The 20,508-nt window shown below is 36.9% G+C and overlaps 1 protein-coding gene across 1 annotated transcript in view; it reads left to right on the top strand.

Moving 5' to 3' along the window:
- LOC146396059 (uncharacterized) overlaps positions 1–20,508 on the top strand; it is a 174,856-nt gene that overhangs the window by 115,272 nt on the left and 39,076 nt on the right. Inside the window, exon 4 of the mRNA XM_084999109.1 lies at positions 9,337–9,404. Coding sequence (XP_084855235.1) covers positions 9,337–9,404 — 68 coding nt within the window. The remainder of the gene's footprint in view (positions 1–9,336; positions 9,405–20,508) is intronic.

The following is a 20,508-nucleotide window of genomic DNA, read 5'->3' as shown; positions in this document are numbered from 1 at the left end:
TTTGAAAATAGATAATCAACTGTTGTGAAGTGTCGGCCTGTATATTTGGTCTCTATTCCTTTCTGCTGACGTCTTTCCCACCTTCAATTCTTTACTCCTTTGCTTAAAACAAAACAGAACAAGACAAAGCAATGCTTTAAGTGCCTCCCACACTCCAACAATTTCTTTAAGCTGGCAAAAGATTATTTGCAATATCAAGGGCTGCTTTTGTTCAAAACAAAAGGAAAATTATAAAAAACTCACACACACAAATCAGACAACCCAGAGCTTGTCAACCCAAGGTAATTCATATCTTTCCATGCTTAGGCAAGTTATTTTGCATTGTATAGGAATACTTTATTTTTACATTAAAGAATATGCTAAATTATATAATGTAAGGTTGGTTGTATTAATGCATATACAGATAGCTAAGTCTATGAGGACAGAAGCAAACAATTTGTTAAAATATTTTTTGGAAAGATAGTCACACATACCCAATACATACTCAAATATGAACACTATACATTTAGATGATAGGACAAGATTTAATATTTTGGGGAGGCCAGAGTCACCACTAGATTTCTTAAAATTCCATGTATTATTATTATACAATAAAAATATTAAGTGAATCTTGGGTCTGTTTGATACTTAATTTTTTCTACTTTTTGTTCTTTCATTTTTTCTTTTCTATTTGCTAAAAACATAGATACATCCCATGGTTTCTATTTAGCTATTTACTTTGTACTTCCTATCCATGCAGTTTTCAGAGGTTTCATCCTCTGCTGTGGATTCCATTATCACATTTGTGCAGATATTTTTCCAAACATACGTTTTTAGTTCTGAATTCACTCCTTTGTTTCTGCGCAGAATCTCCAGTTAAGTGCTGCCATCTCACTGTTTGCTTGTTCTGCTGTCGTTTCAAACAAAACACTTCAGTATCAGTAAGGGTCCAGACAGAAAACAGATGGCTTATTCAAAGGGTTAGTTGAAGAGATTTAATGTGTAGACTATTTGCAGAGATGTGGGCAGGAATAAGGTAATCAATACAGGATGGTGAACCATCCAGGGATTAGCAATATTAAGAAACTTGGAATGTCCAGGGAGGGAAGAGAGTGGTTATCAGAATCTGGAGAGAACTGATGCTATGAACGAAAGCCTTCCTGAGAAATGCTGTGGCCATGAGTAGAGGAGTGCAGCCACTGCTAAAACTGCAGTCCAACTTGGAGGGAGCAGGGAAAACTATATACCTGGGTTCTATTTCCTCCCACCCTCCTATTTCCTGGGTTTCTCATTCCTGGGTTTCTCAGACTTAACAGGAATCCAGAGGATGCAGGAACATAAATGATGCATACCCTGCAAGTCAATCTCCTCCTGGAGCAGAGAGCAGAACTGGAGGCACAGATGGGAGAATAGCAACCTGAAATCTAAAATCTAACTCCTTCTCTTTCCCAAATCAGCTTCCTTTCTAAATTTATTAGTTTTACTCATGTTTCATGTTTCAAGTCACACTTTTCAGAGATAATCTTGCATGGCAACTTCTAAGAATACCTATCTGGTTTCCTTCTGTCTAGGTCTCTAGTGGTGAGGATGAAATCTTGGAAATCACAAACATTAGATAGATGAATGAAATCTAGAGAGAAGCTATATTGGATCATCAAATGCTATAGAGAGTCAAATCAAACAAAGTCTGAAGAGTGTTTCTTGCTTGTCTGTTTCCTGTTGATTGGGGTATAGAGCATCTGGTGAGCTGATGGCACATAGGATTCAAGGAACTGAGCTGAAACAGACTAAATAGAAGAAGGCAATTAAAGGGTGCATATGAATGAAGCCAGCAGTTATGATTATAGAAGTGATACAAAGCTTTAGGTAAGAGGGGACATTGTGAATTTTTTCATAGGAAACAAAGCAGATATAGAAAATAGGGAACAAAGCAGGTTGAAGTGATGTGATTTGAACATAGAAAGTGGGTACAGCACCTAATACATCACAGAAAGCGATTTTTTAAAATAGCAAAACGCAATTATGACACCATCAATGTGTGGCTTTCGAAATTACCTGTACCCTTAAAGTGCTTGAGCATCCTTTTGTATCTCCCTTGGGCAACTACTTGCACAACTATTATCAAACTTTGCCATTTTCTTCGGATTCCCTATTCAATCCCCAAACCTCATACATACAACAAAAGCAGATTCTTAACTTAGAATTCATTCAACTCTGTCTCTTTTACTTAAAAGCCCATCCAAATCTTTTCTTATATTCTTTCCCCTTTTTTTCCCTATTCTGTTCTTCCTTCATGGGCAACTGTGAGCTCATTTCTTATTGTTTTTCTGATTTCTTGATCCACAAATTGGCAATTTTCTCTGCTTTAATTGTCAGCATTTCCGTTTCTACTAGCTTCTTTTTATTGGCCTGTAACTATGTTCCTACTAGCTTTTTCTTATTGGCCTATAACTATGTTCAAATATCATCTGTATTAAAAAAGATTTTAATATCTTTCTTGAGCTATCATTGTATATATCTTCTTTAGCTATCATTTTATATCTCATTTCCTCTAACTCCAGTCTTCTTTAAAAAATATACTATATTCATTGTCTCCAATTTGTCACCTCAAAGCCATCCCTTCATCTACCCTGATTTGGCAACAGTTACTTCAGTTGATATGTTCTGTTGAAAATCATGATGGAACTTTGGTCTGTAACTTTTTTTTTTTTGTCTCTTTGCCATTTCTTGGGCTGCTCCCGTGGCATATGGAGTTTCCCAGGCTAGGGGTCTAATCGGAGCTGTAGCCGCCAGCCTATGCCAGGGCCACAGCAACATGGGATCCGAGCCGCGTCTGCAACCTACACCACAGCTCACGGCAACGCCGGATCCTTAACCCACTGAGCAAGGGCAGGGATCGAACCCGCAACCTCATGGTTCCTAGTCGGATTTGTTAACCACTGCGCCACGACGGGAACTCCTTTGGTCTGTAACTTTAACCAGCACAGTATTCTCATGGCACTCCACCCAAAGCCTTGAATGTATAAGTGGCTAACTCTCCTTTTCTTCATAGCCTATCTTCCTTCATTAAACAATATTTTTAATATCAAGAATACATAAGAATGTGGGGGTTTCTGTAATAGTGCTTCAGCATCTACATATTGAACTGATGAATGAAGAGATGACAATTTGTAGAGGGGGTTTGAAAAAGAATGAGGCTGTGGGGAGTTTAAGGTACTGATGGAAATATAGTTAACTTTATCAGCCATGGGGTTCCAGGCTGGCTAGGGAAGGAGATGAGAACAAGGGGGCACTGCAAAAAGTTGAAGAAAACAGTTGTATGAAAGGGATAGAGAGTGAGGAATTGGTCTGGATGTGGTCAAAGAGTGCATGTAAATGATGTACTGACATAGAAGACTTTGGAAACAGAGAGAGATATTGTAGGTTTACATATTTACCAAGAAGCAGTTCTGGGTGATGGTAAATTCTAGACTATCAGAGGATTTGGTAGAGGTTGAGGTGAAGAGTTTTAGTTAGAAATGCTGAAAAAATTGTGAGATTTTGTGTTTGGGTGTTGAATGGGTAGAACATGAAGACTTTGACAATTCCATGAAACTATTAGTCTTTAGTGATGAGAGAAACAAGGATGAGAAAAACTGAGCAACTGTAATTGAGCCACTGGTGGAGGGGAATGATTTGACAAAAGTTGAGGCATTCATGACAAACCTTCTCTCTTGCTACCAATTCACAATAATTCTTCATTCTTAACTCCTTTTTCACTTACATTTATTGCAGCACAGTTCTTTTGTATAGATGTCTCATAAAGCCTACCCAAAAGCTATATGCAGTTATTCTCATATTTGCAGTTTCTTTCATGTGTGCCTATAATTTAGTCTTACAAATAGATGGTAATATTTTATTTGTGTGAGAAATTTGTATATTATGATTTTCTTCAACTCTAAGTATATGCCTAGGAATGTCTTGATCACTGTGTTTTTCTTTAAATATTTGTTGCCTAGTTCATTAGAGATCACATTCTTAAATACTTAATCCACCGCAAAAACTTAAAATGGTTTATCTTTGAATAGTACATTCTTGATTATTTAGAAAATATATTTATGACAAAATATTTACTTGGGAGCACTGACATCTTCTTTAACAAATTTAAATTATTTTTATCAGCAATGCTAGTTAAAATTTTTCTCTAGTAATCTATTAATTGGTACATATTGGTGAGTTAAAATTAAATTTAGTAGTTAAAATTAAATTTAGTAGTTTTAAATTTTACCTTCACAGTTTTTTGAATTATTATTGAATTTTGATAAGAATTATTTTTGGCTGTGATAATCATGAATCTTTGAGAAAGAAACAGCTGCAGATGTTGGAGGATGGAGGGAATGTTTAAGAGTATATTCTGTTTCCTTTCTGAGACAAAAGGGAAAGAAATCTGTTAGCTCAGCAGGGGAAGGTTGTTTCACAACTTGAAAAAGCCTTTGATTTTCTTTTTTATTTGTTTTTTATTTGGGAAACAGCTGAAAGGCTGCACCAGCAGAAATTGTGGAACCAGAGAAAGTCAAGTTTTTAAAGACAGACTAGAAACTCAACCAGGTTGGAGCCAGGCACAAGGATGTTTCCAGCAGAGCAATCTGTGTACACACGCGGAAAATCCAGACCCCTCATTGGGCTGTTCTAAGATTCTTCATCCCAGGAAGCTCTGCAAAGGAGAGATTATAGTCTTATAATATATTGCATTTGATTTTGAACCCAAAAGTCCCTCAAGCTTAAAAAAAAAAAAGACATTTGACAAAGTATATACATGCAGTATTCTCTTTTGTCCAGTATTTAAAGATATTAAAGCGTAAATGAGCCCACTTCTGCACTAACTCCATTTCCATTTTATTTTTTTAAGTGCTTTGTTTTGAGTATGTGCAAAATAAAGACTGATTTTTAAATCCTTAGGGAGAAAATTGCTTCAAAAAGCCCATTCCATTCTTCAAGACTATTATTACAGACCCAAACATTAAAATGCCAGAGAGCTGGTGGAACAATAAAGTAAAGGTCAGTCGGCATGATACTAACTTAGTCAAAGAAAGTACTTTCCAGGTGAAAGCATTTCTGCTTTTTCTAAAATATGAAAATGGTAAAGAAAACAATTCATTCACATGCGGTTCATTTGATTTTCTCTGAGAAAGTATTTTATTTTTGCTGCCTGGACTAGGAAACCTGGAAAAAAAATCACTATGAGCTGCCATTTGCATTTCATAGGTTGGCTGATTGATTGACTAATAGCCACATCATACTCTGTAGGAGGGAGAATGAGGGGAATGAGGGGAAAAAAGAAAACTCTAAGTGTGCCTCTGTGTCTGTATATCTGTGTACACGAGCACATGCTTGTGCATGAAAAGATCAAAGGATAGCTTTGGAAAATAAGGAATGGGCTCTGTTAGTAAGAGATTATGAGATTATCTGTGTCTGGACTTTTTTGATCCTTTTGAATTATTTAATAGTTAAAAAAAAAACCAAAACCTGTTTTGTTTCTGAAGCACAGAACTGTAGTTGTTATGCGCAAAACATGGTGTTGTTAGGAATTCAGACCGGAGGTTTAAAAAAATCTCTCAAACCGATCTGACTATATTAAGATGACTAAATACTGCATTTTAAATGAAAACATTGAGCATAACTTTTCACTTATTCATACTACAAATATTCATTAAACAACTGCTATGTGCTTGGTAATGTGCTGTGTACTGAGGATAGAGTTGAGGAAGCAAATTCTGTTTTCATATTACTTGCAAGTTGTGTTTTCTGTAACTGCTTAGAGATTTTGGCAAGGTACTTTGGGGAGCAGGCCAAAGGTCATGAAAAGCTTAATTCCCTAGGATGGTGGTGTTGCTGAAACTTGGCCTCTGTCCCTTGTGCCAAATAGAAACACACAGAGAGAGTTTTGGGTGGAGGAGAAAAAAATTAGCTTTTATTGCTTTGCCAGGCAAAGGAAGCCTCGGCAGGCTAATACCTTAAAGTCTGTGCCCTTCTTTGGGGAAGAATTGCAGGGAGTTTTATAGTTTAAAAGGAGAAAAACAGGGTTTCAGATAAGAATCAGGGTTGGGGTAAACATACATTTTTCCTTCTTTGGGGGAAATCTTAATAATTGAGCCTGGCATCAGGAGATCTCGGAGTGATGCTGGTAGTTGTCTTCTGGGTTATTGCCTAGAATAACAGTACTTGTACAAAGGGCATATTGATCAGAAATTAGAACAAACTGGGAAGTTGCTGAGGAACATCATATGCTAATAATCTAATTCATAGGCAGTTGTCTTTAGGGTGCCTCATCTTTAGATAACAGGTCATTGTGTTTAGGGTGCAATCAAACATGGGAGGAGCACAAAGAAGGGTTCCAAACTGTTCAATTTTAAAGTATCATTTCTAAAAGAAGCATAAGGAATGTTAACTTTTCTTTTAGGTATATAAGATTTCTAGGTCATTATGTGTATCCCTTGAGAGGGAACCAGGATTCTGCCCCAAAGCTATACTATTGTTGTTTGACTGTTCTTTCCTTGTCTTTGGATCCCCTCCCTTCCCTGACCAGCAGCTGTCTGAATCTGCCCCTTGAAACTCAGGGAAGGCCTTCGAGGCTGATTGAGGCCTATTTCCTAAAAACAAGAAATGGGGGACACAGAAAGGCTTTTGTTCCCAGAAGCCCCACAGGGCCCTGCTTGGTTTTGGGAGTGGTGGCTAGAACGTAAGGCAGGGCCCAGAAGACAAGCAGTGTTGGAAATGGAGGAGTCTAACACACATGGTGAGAGATTTGGAAAGAGAAAGCATGGATTCATGCAATCTTACTTTTTCCCCTTTCAAAACCTCTTTGTCTTTGCCTCTCTCAAAGCAATGCATTTATTTGTAACACTGAAACATATTTCATTTTCCAAAAGAAAAGTGAAGTATGAAAAGAATTCCAATTAAGATGTTTACAATTGAATCTGACACCATCAAAATAATACATTAAGTACATAGGCTTCAGGAAAACATTGTAAATTGGCTATTTCTTTTGGTGTCTGAGGATTGTCCACAGTTCAGTTATTGGTTCAGTGAAATGAATTTGCCTTGAAATTCATAAATATAAGAGGCAGACATAGTTGAACTATTCTTTATCAAAACATGTAACTGATACTAGGCTTCTGTTTATTTAAATATAATATTTAATTTACATATTTTAACACTTATTTTATACTATTTCACTTTAATAAGAACTTCATAGACCAATGTGTTAACTTGTCTGAGTTTTTTGAGCTTCGAGCAGGCAATACTGACTTTAGTGGACATATAGCTTCTTTGCTACTTGTCATTGTCCCATAATGGCTTGATTAGGAGTTTTATGGACTATTTCTTTGATTGGCACATGTTTTTTTAAATTTTTTTTTTTCTTTTTAGGGCTGCATCTATGGCATATGGAGGTTCACAGGCTAGGAGTTGAATCAGAGCTACAGCTGCCGGCCTACACCATAGCCACAGCAACTCGGGATCCAAGCCCACATATGTCACCTGCGCCACAGCTCACAGCAATGCCAGATCCTTAACCCACTGACTGAGGCCAGGGATCGAACCCGCATTCTCATGGCTACCAGTCAGATTTGTTACCGCAGACTCATGAGGGGAACTCCTGATTGGTACCCGTTGGTTTCAGCAATATTTATATGCTGGTATGTGTGCATGGTCATGTGTGTGTGTGTGTTTGCACTTGGTTTTTTGTTTGTTTTGTTTTGCTTTCACTTTTCCTCCAAGGGCCAATTTAAAAAATTACTTTGGCAGAAAGCTGTATTAGGAAGGTAATTAACGAAATGTGATATTTCAAGCTATTCCCTATAATAGACCAAGGAATCTCAGTCTGATTTTCAGAGAAATCTAGGTAACCAACCTTTGCTTTCTGTCCTCATTCTGAATGTAGAAACATCCTTAGATAAAACTTTGTTAGCAAAGAAAGTCTAATGGAGAAATATGCTTAGAGAGTATCAAATTCTCTGTTCTCCGGTATCATGCAGTATATCATGATTTGTGAGGATCACCTGGCCTAGATGAGGGGCCCCCTTGACACATCAATATCCACAGATAGCACACGTGCATTTGATCTCATTGTATGTGCATATGACCCAGGGGAACAGTTCAATTTTCAGAAGGCTCATTTTTACAGTGATCATGTTATACATTGTTGAAGTAGGATACTTTTGAGAGACAAGTGAGGACTAGTAACAACCATGCAGGGATAACAGGTGTAAACCAGGACTGTTTTGTGTGAACTACACTATTCAGTTATTAGACTTGGATATAATACTCATTCACTCACTCACATGTATCCTTCTTAGCTGTATATTCACTTGTAAGCATTTGGGGGTACAAATGCTTGCATCTCTGCCTTTCTTGAAAAATGTTGCTGGTTTATTATTTTTACATCCTTACTGTGATACCTTATATCTATATTCTTTAGTGAGTAAACCTTGTCTGTATCTGCTTTTTTTGTTGTTGATATTTCTCAAAACAGGAGTTTTACAGATACAACATCCATGTGTTGCATATAAATACAAAGAATTCTGAACCTGGACACATGCTTCTTTAAAAAAATTTTTTTTAGTGGCTGTACCCACTGCATATGGAAGTTCCCAGTCCAGGGATTGAATCCAAGCAACAGATATGACCTGTGCTGTGGCTGTGGCAATGCTGGATCCTTTAACCCACTGACCCGGGCTGAGAATCCAACCCACACCACCTCAGTGGCCCACTGCAGTTGGATTCTTACCCACTATGCCAGGGCAGGAACTCCTGATCTTCGGCAAATGCTTTATCTCTCTCTGGCCGAGTTCATTTGTATGTGAAATTGAATAATAATAGCATTGATCTTAGGTCTATTATAATATTTATTTATATGTAAGATATGTAAGAACATTAACTATGCTTAGAGTTCTTATGATAATTAATAGAGTTAATATATTTAAAGAACTTTGAACCATGTCTATCATGTACAATGCTTGAAATAATAATAGAAACAATTATTCCTATCCAATGCCTCATTTCATTGTCTCACCCACAGTCCTAGACTCTGCGTTCTTTCACTGGATATACTAAGGAGGCCTTGTCTATAAATGATGCTTGTTTGTTCATAGCCTCAGATCTTCTCAGTTATAATAACATTGTACTGAATATATCATTTTCTACCTCACTAGATTCATTATCATTGGGATGTGCTGTTAACTTCCTCATGTGGCTCAGCTTCACAAAGGGTACAACCTTGGGGAAGCTAGCAAGAAAACACCCAGATTAATTAGAGTGACCTACTATTTGTCTCTGCAACTAATGGTCCTATCACCCTTCTTCTCATCTCTTTCTAAGGGACACAAAGAGAAAGAAAACTGTGTCTCTGTACTTGCTGGAGTGCCAACAGCAACACCTGGTGCACTGTAAGTTTTCATCATATGTTTATCGCATTAAATTGCATTTGTAAACTTTGCTGAATTTTAGAAGTATACCTAACAAATTCCCCACAATATTTTCCTTTGACTAGAGGTAATTACATGGTTTGTAATCATATAATGACAATTTTGATGTTGCTGACAGATGACCTGTGGCAGTGTATTGTTAGTGAAATTAATACCAGATATCTTTGTATACTGGCTTAACTTTTTTCTTTTGTCAGTGATAAAATGAGCTTAAGCCAAAAATTTCAGTGAGATTTTTAACCACAGAATTTATACTCCCAGAGTCTTCACATAGTAACATTTGATGCTAAATGCAATTGGGATAAAATAACTATAATATTTGTGGGGTAATGTTTGGTTTTATATGAAGTTAGAAATTTACAACTTCCATCAATGAAAAAGGTTAAGTGATCATTTACTATATGTTAGACAGCAAGCTGAACATTGCTAGAATAAAAAAGACAACATGTGGGCCTAACTATTGGTGTAATAAGTTTTAAGATGTCCATTAAACATGCAAGCGGAGATGGAAGATGTCAAGTGGGCAGCTAGGTCAATAAGCCCAGAGGTCAGGTGTGAAGTCCAGGCTTAGGCCACAGGTTTCAAAGTGTTGGCTTATAGATGACATTTAGAGCCTTCAGACCTGATGAACTTGTCAGGGGAGAGAGTCTTCATTACAAATGAAAATAACATCTAGGCCCGAGCTCTAGGATGCTGCAAGGTTGGGATACAGAATTCTATCATGGTCCAAGGTGGGAGACATTCTGCCATTGTCATTCATGTGATGTCTCAAGGCAGTTGAATTAAATTTGAAAGCATAATGTTATATTGCCTGTAATTTAAGACATGTTAACAGACATAGTAAAAAAAAAATGCATCTATTATTTGGTTTTGAGCTGTACTCAAGAGTGGTTAGTTGCTTGTGAACTGCAATGATCAGGAATTTGAAAGACTCATAAAAAGCTTGCACTACAAAAGTAATTCAGCTGTCTAAATTTTCCATCAACCCCTCAGGGTGTGCTCTGTAGCTAATGGAGAACAGAATTTTGCCATTACTGAACTTTTGCTAGTGAAATAAATACTGTTCAAGGTATGTGGATTCACTAAAAATATATAATCCTATTCTTTACGAATCAGATAAAGTAATCGAGTGATTTCCAGTAGCCTATATCCTTCAGAAACATACCCTAAGTGTAAGATTTCCATTTGATTTCATCTGTTCAGAGACTTTTGGAGGATTCCCTCATCTGACACTTGGCTAGTAGGTTTGACGAATTTTACTGCTAGAATTATTGCTGCAACTGCCTTGACCAGATTTTCATGTTGATACATTTTAGAGCACTTAAAGGGATAGAGATCTGAGACTGCATCAAATTATTGAGTGTAACATTTTGTGTTTGCTTGTTGAGAAATATTTGTATAGGTAGCAGAATATAATCAGATGTTATCTTTTGTCAGATACTGGGTTTCATTATCATATACAACATAGTAGTAAGGTGTGTGTGTGGATGTGATGTGATGTGTGTGGATGTGATGTGATGTGTGTGTGTGTGTGTGTGTGTGTGTGTGGCCTTACCCACATTTGACTATTGAAGACTATACTGATTTCTATTATATCTATTACTAATTCTGGTAATAGTTTGTAATTTTTGTAGGTTAGTTTGAAATATGACATTATTTGAACATCCAGTGTGATAGATTCAACTCTATTATAGTAGTTTATAAGGGGAATGAAACACCCAAAATATCTATGTGTATAGAGATGGGGAAATATAATCCAAAACAAAATCTTCTAACTCAGAAATCCCTTCCACAAAGGTGGTAGAGAAAGAAAACACTTTTATTATTGAATAAGCAAAATTAAACTGAATGTGATGCATATCACAAGCAATTGGCAAAGGCAGAAAGGAATCTACCCTTTTGTATAGTCAAGTAGATATGATCCATTATATACATCTTCTCAAGATAAGCAATCATTAGTCTTCAAGTAAGAGGACTTCATGATACCATTTGTCTGTCACATATAGTTCATCCTAACTTTACATGGTAATTGGTGTGTTAGCTCATTGGCTTTATCAAGAGGCAAAGCAAACATTTCTTTTGACAGGAAAGAATTTTGCAACTTGGAGCAAGGTATCCACTGAAGTTAGGTTCCTACTGTCTCACAGAAACTGGGAGACAGGGGTGCTATCTCACTTGACATTTACATTTCAAAAAGATGGCTCCCAGTCCTTGAAAAAGACTTTCCAAGGTCAACAAAAGGACTATTTGGTTTTCAAAAGAATAAGGGGAGTGGAAGAAAGTACTTAAAAGTACACATAAATGCTCAAAGAAAAAGGAGGGGAGGAAAATCTGCTTCCTTTAATTTGAACATGGAGAATAATCCTCTTTAAAAAATTTTTTATTATAGTTGATTTACAATGTTCTGTCAATTTCTGCTGCATAGCAAAGTGACCAGTCATACACACACTTATATACATTCTTTTTCTCACTTTATCCTCCATCGTGTTCAACCACAAGTGACTAGATATAGTTCCCTGTGCTATATAGCAGGATCTTATTGCTTATCCACTCCAAATACAATAGTTGCATGTACTAACCCCAAACTCCCAGTCCATCACACTCCCTCCCCCTCCCCCTTGGCAACCTCCAGTCTGTTCTTTATGTCCGTGATAGGACATAGATCGGTTCCATAGATAGGTTCGTTTTTTGTTTGTATTTGTCCTGTTATAATAGAAAGAAATAGGACTTTATTTGAAAAGCATTTAAGTGCCAAATATTTCAGAAGACTGGTTACCGAGGAATAGGGCTTATGAAGGACTGCATGGGGGAGGTGAATGCGAGGCACTGAATGCAGATTGGTTAGGATTTAGAAACATGTAAATTAGAGTGAGACCTTTCCTCTAATGAATACAGCTGATCTTGCTCTCCTACTGGGAGAAGTGAGCGTGTCTACAGGCAGTTTCCCGGTGTTCTAAGCTCTGGCAGGGACCCCTGGGTGGAGGAAGAATATCAGTTCCAAGCCTAAGGGGAAGTGTTGTGTGGATAAGCTAGAGAAGCAAGAGCCAAGTTCAATATGAAACCATATGAAAGAAATTAGCCAGGAATACTAAGTAGGGAATCATAAATAAGAGTTTAAGGACTGGGAGATTTCCTGGAGACATGTTAGCATGTCAGCTCTGTTTAGAGATGCTGAGGCAGGATGGGCATAAATTGTATAGACACATAGTTATGTACATTCTATGGGCCCAAGAAAATAAATTTAGTTTGGATAAAATTTTGTTTGCTTTACCTCATTATGGAAATATTTTAGGGGGTTTACACAGAGTAAACAACTAATAAATTACAGATAATAAAGAACATGTTAGAAAATAGAAATAGACATTTTTTAAATGATTAGGGAGAAAGAAATATTTAGAGCATGGTGGAAATGTATATTGATATAATTGATCTACAGGTTTGTCTAAGCAACGTAACAGGCATAATAATAATTAAAGAGAATATGGTCATTTATAAAACTCTTCTGTTGGAGTTCCCATTGTGGCTCAGCAGAAATGAATCTGACTAGGAACCATGAGGGTTGTGGGTTTGATCCCTGGCCTTGCTCAGTGGGTTAAGGATCCGGTATTGCCGTGAGCTGTGGTATAGGTCACAGATGCAGATCTGACCTGGTGTTGCTGTGGCTCTGGTGTAGGCTGGCAACTGTAGCTTCAATTGGACCCCAAGCCTGGCAACCTCCATATGCTGCAGGTACAGCCCTAAAAAGCAAAACAAAACAAAACAAAACAACAAAAAAAGGAAAACTCTTCTGTTAAAACAAAGAAACCCTCTCAGAGGAAGCAAAACTTTACCACAAAGTTTAAAAGAAATTACAAGCAGTTTTTTAGAAAAGATCTAAATAATGTCCTCAACAATGTTCAGACAGCTAAAGCAGTGAAAAGCAGTCCAGTGAATAATTTTTATAGGTTTATGTGAAATGTGCACAAATTGAAAAGATTAGAAAGATAGATTATGATTTGATCATAGAGGGCTATGATTAACAGGATAAGCAAAGTTTTTGAACTTTATGTAATTGGCAATAGGAAGCTATGTAAAGTTTTTGAGTAGAGTGAATGATGTGATATCATCAGTGGGAAGAGAAATGAAGCATTGTGTTCAGAATATATTGAAAAGAGGACAAAATGGAAAGCAAAGGCTTTTTAAAGGACTATGTCTATTACTATCTAGGTATGAGATGATAAAATATATTAAGAATGGGGAAAAAAAGGAAAAATGTAAGATATGGTTGAAGAAAAATCCACAGAATTTGGTTGTCTATTCAATATGGAAAAGGAAGTTTTTGTAAAGTAATCTATTATAGTTTTGAACAGGGAGAGTATGTTAATAATCATTCAAATCAGAGGGAATAAGGAACAGAAGAGAAAGAATAGATTCTGTGAAGGAGATAATATGCGTTTTGGATATAATTTTGAGTTATTGGTTGGTAACACCAAGGCAGAGATGATCACTTAAGAAGTTGGGGACAATAGAAAACCCTAAGGACTCAACCTCAAAACTACTTGAACTGATTAACAAATTCAGCAAAGTAGCAGGATTTAAGATTAACATTCAGAAATCAGTTGCATTTCTATTACTGCCAATGAAATTTATTAGAAAAGGAATACAAAAATACAATACCTTTTAAAGTTGCACCCCCAAAAAATCAAATACCTCGGAATACACCTGTCCAAGGAGGTAATGGACTTATATGCCGAGAACTATAAAACATTAATCAAGGAAATTAAAGAAGATGCAAAGAAATGGAAAGATATTACATGTTCATGGATTGGAAAAATCAATATTTTAAAAATGGCCATACTACCCAAAGCAATCTACAGATTCAATGCAATCCCTATCAAATTACCCCTGGCATTTTTCACAGAACTAGAACAAACAATCCAAACATTTATATGGAACCACAAAAGACCCAGAATTGCCAAAGCAATCCTGAGAAACAAAAACCAAGCAGGAGGCATAACTCTCCCAGACTTCAAGAAATATTACAAAGCCACAGTCATCAAAACAGTGTGGTACTGGTACCAAAACAGACAGACAGACCAATGGAACAGAATGGAGAACCCAGAAATAAACCCTGACACCTATGGTCAATTAATCTTTGACAAAGGAGGCAAGAGCAAAAAATGGGAAAAAGAAAGTCTATTTGGGAAGAATTGCTGGGAAAACAGGACAGCTGCGTGCAAAGCAATTGAAACTAGAACACACCCTCACACCATGCACCAAAATAAACTCAAAATGACTTAAAGACTTAAATATAAGACAAGACAACATCAAACTCCTGGAAGAGAACATAGGCAAAATATTCTCTGACATCAACATCATGAATATTTTCTCATGTCATTCTCCCAATGCAACAGAAATAAGAGCAAAAATAAACTATTGGGACCTAATCAAACTGACAAGCTTTTGCACAGCAAAGGAAACCAAACAGAAAACAGACAACTTACAGAATGGGCAAAAATACTTTCAAACGATGCAACAGGCAAGGGCTTAATCTCTAGGATATACAAGCAACTTCTACAACTCAACAGCAAAAAAGTCAACCACCCAATGGAAAAATGGGCAAAGGACCTGAATAGACTGTTCTCTCAGTAAGATATACAGCACATGAAAAAATGCTCAACATCCCTGATTATTAGAGAAATGCAAATCAAAACTACCATGAGATACCATCTCACACCTGTCAGAATGGCCATCATTAATAAGTCCACAAATAACAAGTGTTGGAGGGGGTGAGGAGAAAAGGGAACCCTCTTGCACTATTGGTGGGAAGGTAAGCTGGTACAGCCACTATGGAGAACAGTATGGAGGTACCTTAGAAATCTGTACATAGAACTTCCATATGACACCGCAATCCCACTCTTGGGCATATATCCGGACAAGAGTTTCCTTGAAAAAGACACATGCACCCACATGTTCATTGCAGTTCTATTCACAATAGCCAAGAGTTGGAAACAATCCAAATGTCCATCGACAGATGATTGGATTAGGAAGATGTGGTATATACACACAATAGAATACTACTCAGCTGTAAAAAAGAATGACGTAATGCCATTTACAGCAACATGGATGGAACTATAAACTCTCATACTGAGTGAAATAAGTCAGAAAGACAAATACCTTATGATATCACTTATAACTGGCATCTAATATACAGCACAAATGAACCTTTCCACAGAAAAGAAAATCATAGACTTGGAGAATAGAATTGTGGCTGCCCAGGGGGAGAGGGAGGGACTGGGAGGGATTGGGAGCTTGGGGTAAATGGATGCAAACTATTGCTCCTGGAATGGATTTACAATGAGATCCTGATGTGTAGCATTGAGAGCTATGTCTAGATACTTACACTGCAACACAACAATGGGAGGAAAAATGATGTGTACATGTATGTGTAACTTGGTCCACATGCTGTACGGTGGAAAAAAATAAAAAAACTAAAAAACAAAACAACTGGGAACAGACAAAAGCTCAAGACACCAGGGCTGGACATACAGCTGGTCGCATAGTTATCCATATAAAGGTGATAGTGGGAGCTGTTCTCTTAGATGCAGATGCTAAATTCTCTGTAAAGTTTTGGGACTATCAAGTCTGAAAAAATTACTATTTATTTATTTATTTATTTATTTATTTATTTATTTATTTATTTTAGGGCTGTACTCGCAGCACATGACCCCTTCCCAGGCTAGGGGTCAAATCAGAACTGTAGCCACTGGCCTATGCCACAGCCACAGCAATGCTAGATCTGAGCTGTTTCTGCGACCTACAGTACAGCTTATGGTAACGCCTGATCCTTAACCCACTGAGCAAGGCCAGGGATCAAATCTGCATCCTCATGGTTACTAGTCAGAGTCATTACTGCTGAGCCACAATGGGAACTCTCTGAAAATCACAATTTAAATTTGATGTTTAGAGAATGAATTTTTTTCCACAGTTCTCTAAATTATTATACTTATTTGTTATTATGAATAACCACACAGCAGGAATATGAATAAGTGTTTTAGAAAAGAGGAACATGCCTTGTTTTGGAGGAAAGGAAATATATTAATCATTCAGGAATATCGGAATTTTCCTATGAAAACACTGGTGCTTCAGTGTATTTGTAAAGTCTTCTCTCTATTGGGATTAAAACATTGAAACTGGAGTTCCCATTATGGCTCAGTGGTAATGAACCCAACTAGTATCCTTGAGAATGCAGGTTCGATCCCTGGCCTTGCTCAGCGGCTTAAGGATCTGGTGTTGTCATGCGCTGTGGTGTAGTTCTCAGGTGCAGCTTGGATCTGGTGTGGCTGTGGCATAGGCTGGTGGCTGCTGCTCCGATTCAACCCCTAGCCTGGAATGTTCCATATGCCTCAGGTGTGGCCCTAAAAATAAAAGATATATAATAGCAACAAAAAATTGAAACAGGAATATCTGTGAGTGATGTCATAGGAGCTCATTGTCTTATCTTGAAAGATTATGACAAAAATACTCTGTCCAATTATAAATCTATGTTTTTTGTTTTTTTTTTTCCCAGCAAAGAAAGGGAGTAGAATATTGCTGTTCAAACCACTCTATGGTGTCAGAGAGCATTCAAATAAGGATATTGTTGGACAGAGCAACTGTAGGTGATAAGTGAAGATAACAGCCACCATTTTAAATAGGATATGGAAGGGAAAGACTTTGCTCTGTAATTGCAAATGCCGAGACTAACTAAACCAGATTATCCTAGTACTCACTCAAATCAGAGCTCACACAGAGCTCTTTAAGATCTTTCATTAGGTGAAATGATGTCTTAGGTAATCAACCATCTTCCATTTGCCAATCTTGTTCTCAGGGTCTTTGCCTGGAATGTAGTTTCCACATCCTGGCCTGAAATTTCTTCTCTGTTCTCATCCTGCCTTTTTCTCTGAGTGTTATCACATCCCATTTGACTGATGCCCATCCTCTTAGGGTTACCAGATACCTATTCATGCCCAGATTCCTGCATACTCTGGAATGGACTTTATTTAAGACTAATAATTTTATGTAAATTGCAATATGGACTTTATTTAAGACTAATAATTTTATGTAAATTGCATCAAGGGCATCGAAGTTATCTTATCACAAGGACTTGATAGACATGAAACCAGGAGGCAAAGTTGCTAGGAGAGAACCAGAAGTTGAAGAAGAGGTAGAGAGAAGGATGAATCTTATATATCTGTATTTTATATAGATCACACATACTGCCATACTATTTTTTAAAATCTGGGCCAAACTGCAGCTGGTTGCTAAACCCCTAAAAAGCTGAGTCCTTAAAGTAGACATAAAATGACAACAGTAACTGCTAGGCTATTTCCAAATTATTACTAAGAAGATGGCTAGCTGTGTCGTAGATGTGGCTTGGATCCTGGGTTGCTGTGGCTATGGTTTAGGCTGGCAGGTATAGCTCTAATTCAGCCTTAGCTTGGGAACTTCCATATGCTGTGGGTGCTGCCCTAAAAAGCAAAATACACACACACACACACACACACACACACACACACACACACACACACACACACATATATATGTATATATTCATAGTGGAAACCTCTCTAGGTCTCATAGCATGTGAATATTGGATTTGGTGCATGTGGTTTGACGATTACATTAGAGTAGACCAAATCAGAGAAGTTAAGGCCCTTGTAAATCTCTTTTAGATAGGCTAGTTTTTAATCAGGATATGCTTCATGCCATTAAATGCACATTCAAGTTCTATTAATTGGTCTACCATTCTTTATGTTCATTTTTATTGTTTTTGCCATGAATTCAGTGTTACAGTGACTTATACCCGTCTCAGAAAAAAAAAAATCGGTATTTTCTATTGAAGGAAATTTAATCCTAACACCTATCTTTTGAGGCAGGTGTTGTTAGCATTTGCCTCATCTTATTGAGGAAGAAGCTAAATGAGTATAGTCTTCTATCTGGGAAGTGGTAGAGACAGGATTCAATCTTTGGGCTCTATAACGTATTGTCTATGTCTAACTAACAATTAGTTGTTTTTTTTTTTTTTGGCTGAAATCTTCTTGCATGTTATTTCAAATAAAGCATTAGCTATTAATCTTTCTTCTAAAACAGTAAACATGGCAGATCTTTTCTTTGTACTTAATCTTTTTTGTCATCTGATCTTGCTTCTGTCCAGCTCCCTTTCTACTAAGCTTTGAATTTTTCAATTTATCTGTTTGGCTGTAATTTCCAGTTGCTCAACATTGCTAGAGGAAATCGGCATATAGACGATCCTGACATTAAGTATACTTATAAATTTATTATAATGATATGAAAAACTTTTTCATTATTTCTTTGTTTATTTCACAGTGCTTTTCACCTGGGTAACATGGTGGTAAAGAATTGCTCAGGAGTGCCAGCAAAACAATGAAGCCATGTTGTGTGAATACAGTGCCAAAGCAATTAACTAAAAGCTGAAATGTCAATCATGCCTTTCTTTTTATTCCCAGCCCAAGTCCCCAAACTAGATGGAATGACTTTTTCAATTAATCTATTTGTTGATTTTTCTTTGTATAGGCAGTTCAATAGTCAAATATTATTTTCCTTTTCATATCACTTATTAATTAAAAAATGATTTTCGAAGCCAATGCCTAGTTTGTCAGAAACTACATTCTTTCATTTTTCTAGATACATAATTACCATGAGAAACAAAGCTATCAGATGCAAATCACATTTAATCCCTTTGAGTCCGTACAAGCACATCGGTATTTTACATGTAAGGAAAAGTTCAGACTCAGAAGACAGCTACAAAGATTTTATCTCATCCATTTAGGCAAATGCCCTACCCTTTAAAATTACTTTATGAGTAGGATTTTGGAAAGCTGTGGAATTGTCTTGTTTTTCTGTTCTTAAGGTAATTACTATTAATGCTCTTGCTATAACATGTAATTTTGCTTTTGAGTTAGATCCCAAAAAGATCAAGTAGTAAAGAGGTGCTAAACATTTGTGCAAACCTAATATATAGTAGCTTTTTACAACAAACAGTCCCATAAAATATTCCATCAAGAGACCTTTTAATTAATTAAAAATTTTTGGCCACCTCTGGCATTTGGAAGTTTCAGGGTTTGGGATTGAACCTGTACCACAGCAGTGATAATGCCAGATGCTTAACCTGCTGAACCATCAGGGAACACCAAAAGACTTTTTTTTTTTTTTTTGTCTTTTCTAGGGCTGTACCCACAACATATGGAGTTCCCAGGCTAGGGGTCCAATCAGAGCTGTAGTCACCGTCCTATGCCAGAACCACAGCAACACGGGATCCGAGCTGCGTCTGCAACCTACACCGCAGCTCATGACAACACCAAATCCTTAACCCACTGAGTGAGGCCAGGGATAGAACCTACAACCTCATGGTTCCTAGTCGGATTCATTAACCACTGAGCCACGACAGGAACTCCCCAAAGACCTTTTAAATTAAATATTGTGTGTGTGTGTGTGTGTGTGTACATGTGTGTGTGTGTGAATGTGTGTGTTTTGCCTTATGTGGAAAAATTTTTTGCCAAATCAGATTGACTAACCCAGAGTCTCCTGCTTCCTTTGAGCCTGTTTGCCTGTCAGCAGTTCAAAGACAAAAGATACTGAACATCAACCTGACTTGATGAGATGAAATATTAACCCCTGCTGCCTGATCTTGTACTTGAGATCATAATTTTACAAATCACCCCTATGTTTGACTAAAGCAGAGTAATATTGAGATTAGAATATGAAGTTTTTAACTAATAAGTTTAGAATGGTAATGAGTATATGAGACTAAATTATAATTTGTATTATAAAATGGCAGCAGAGATTTTATTATAAACCAATTAATAATAATTATGATAAATATTCTTTTCAACTAAGGTAGTTTGGTTTAAATCAGAAATAATACAGAATGGACCTAGTCTTATGAATAAAGAATAGAATTATATTGTGATTATGAGTAAAATACAGAAATGTATACCACAATTCCACAATTCTTTTCAGCAAGGAGAAAGCATTTGGTTATTTACCTCTCTAAAGAGCATAATTCATCGATAATTAGTCCACG

This window comes from Sus scrofa, chromosome 15, assembly GCF_054392235.1.
Source record: "Sus scrofa isolate SSC_HxYL_T2T_F1_AM1 chromosome 15, Sscrofa_HxYL_maternal_Yorkshire_Landrace_v2.0, whole genome shotgun sequence".
Classification (NCBI taxonomy): domain Eukaryota; kingdom Metazoa; phylum Chordata; class Mammalia; order Artiodactyla; family Suidae; genus Sus; species Sus scrofa.
Note: the sequence above shows the minus strand (reverse complement) of the source record. Positions and strands in the feature narration are given on the sequence as shown.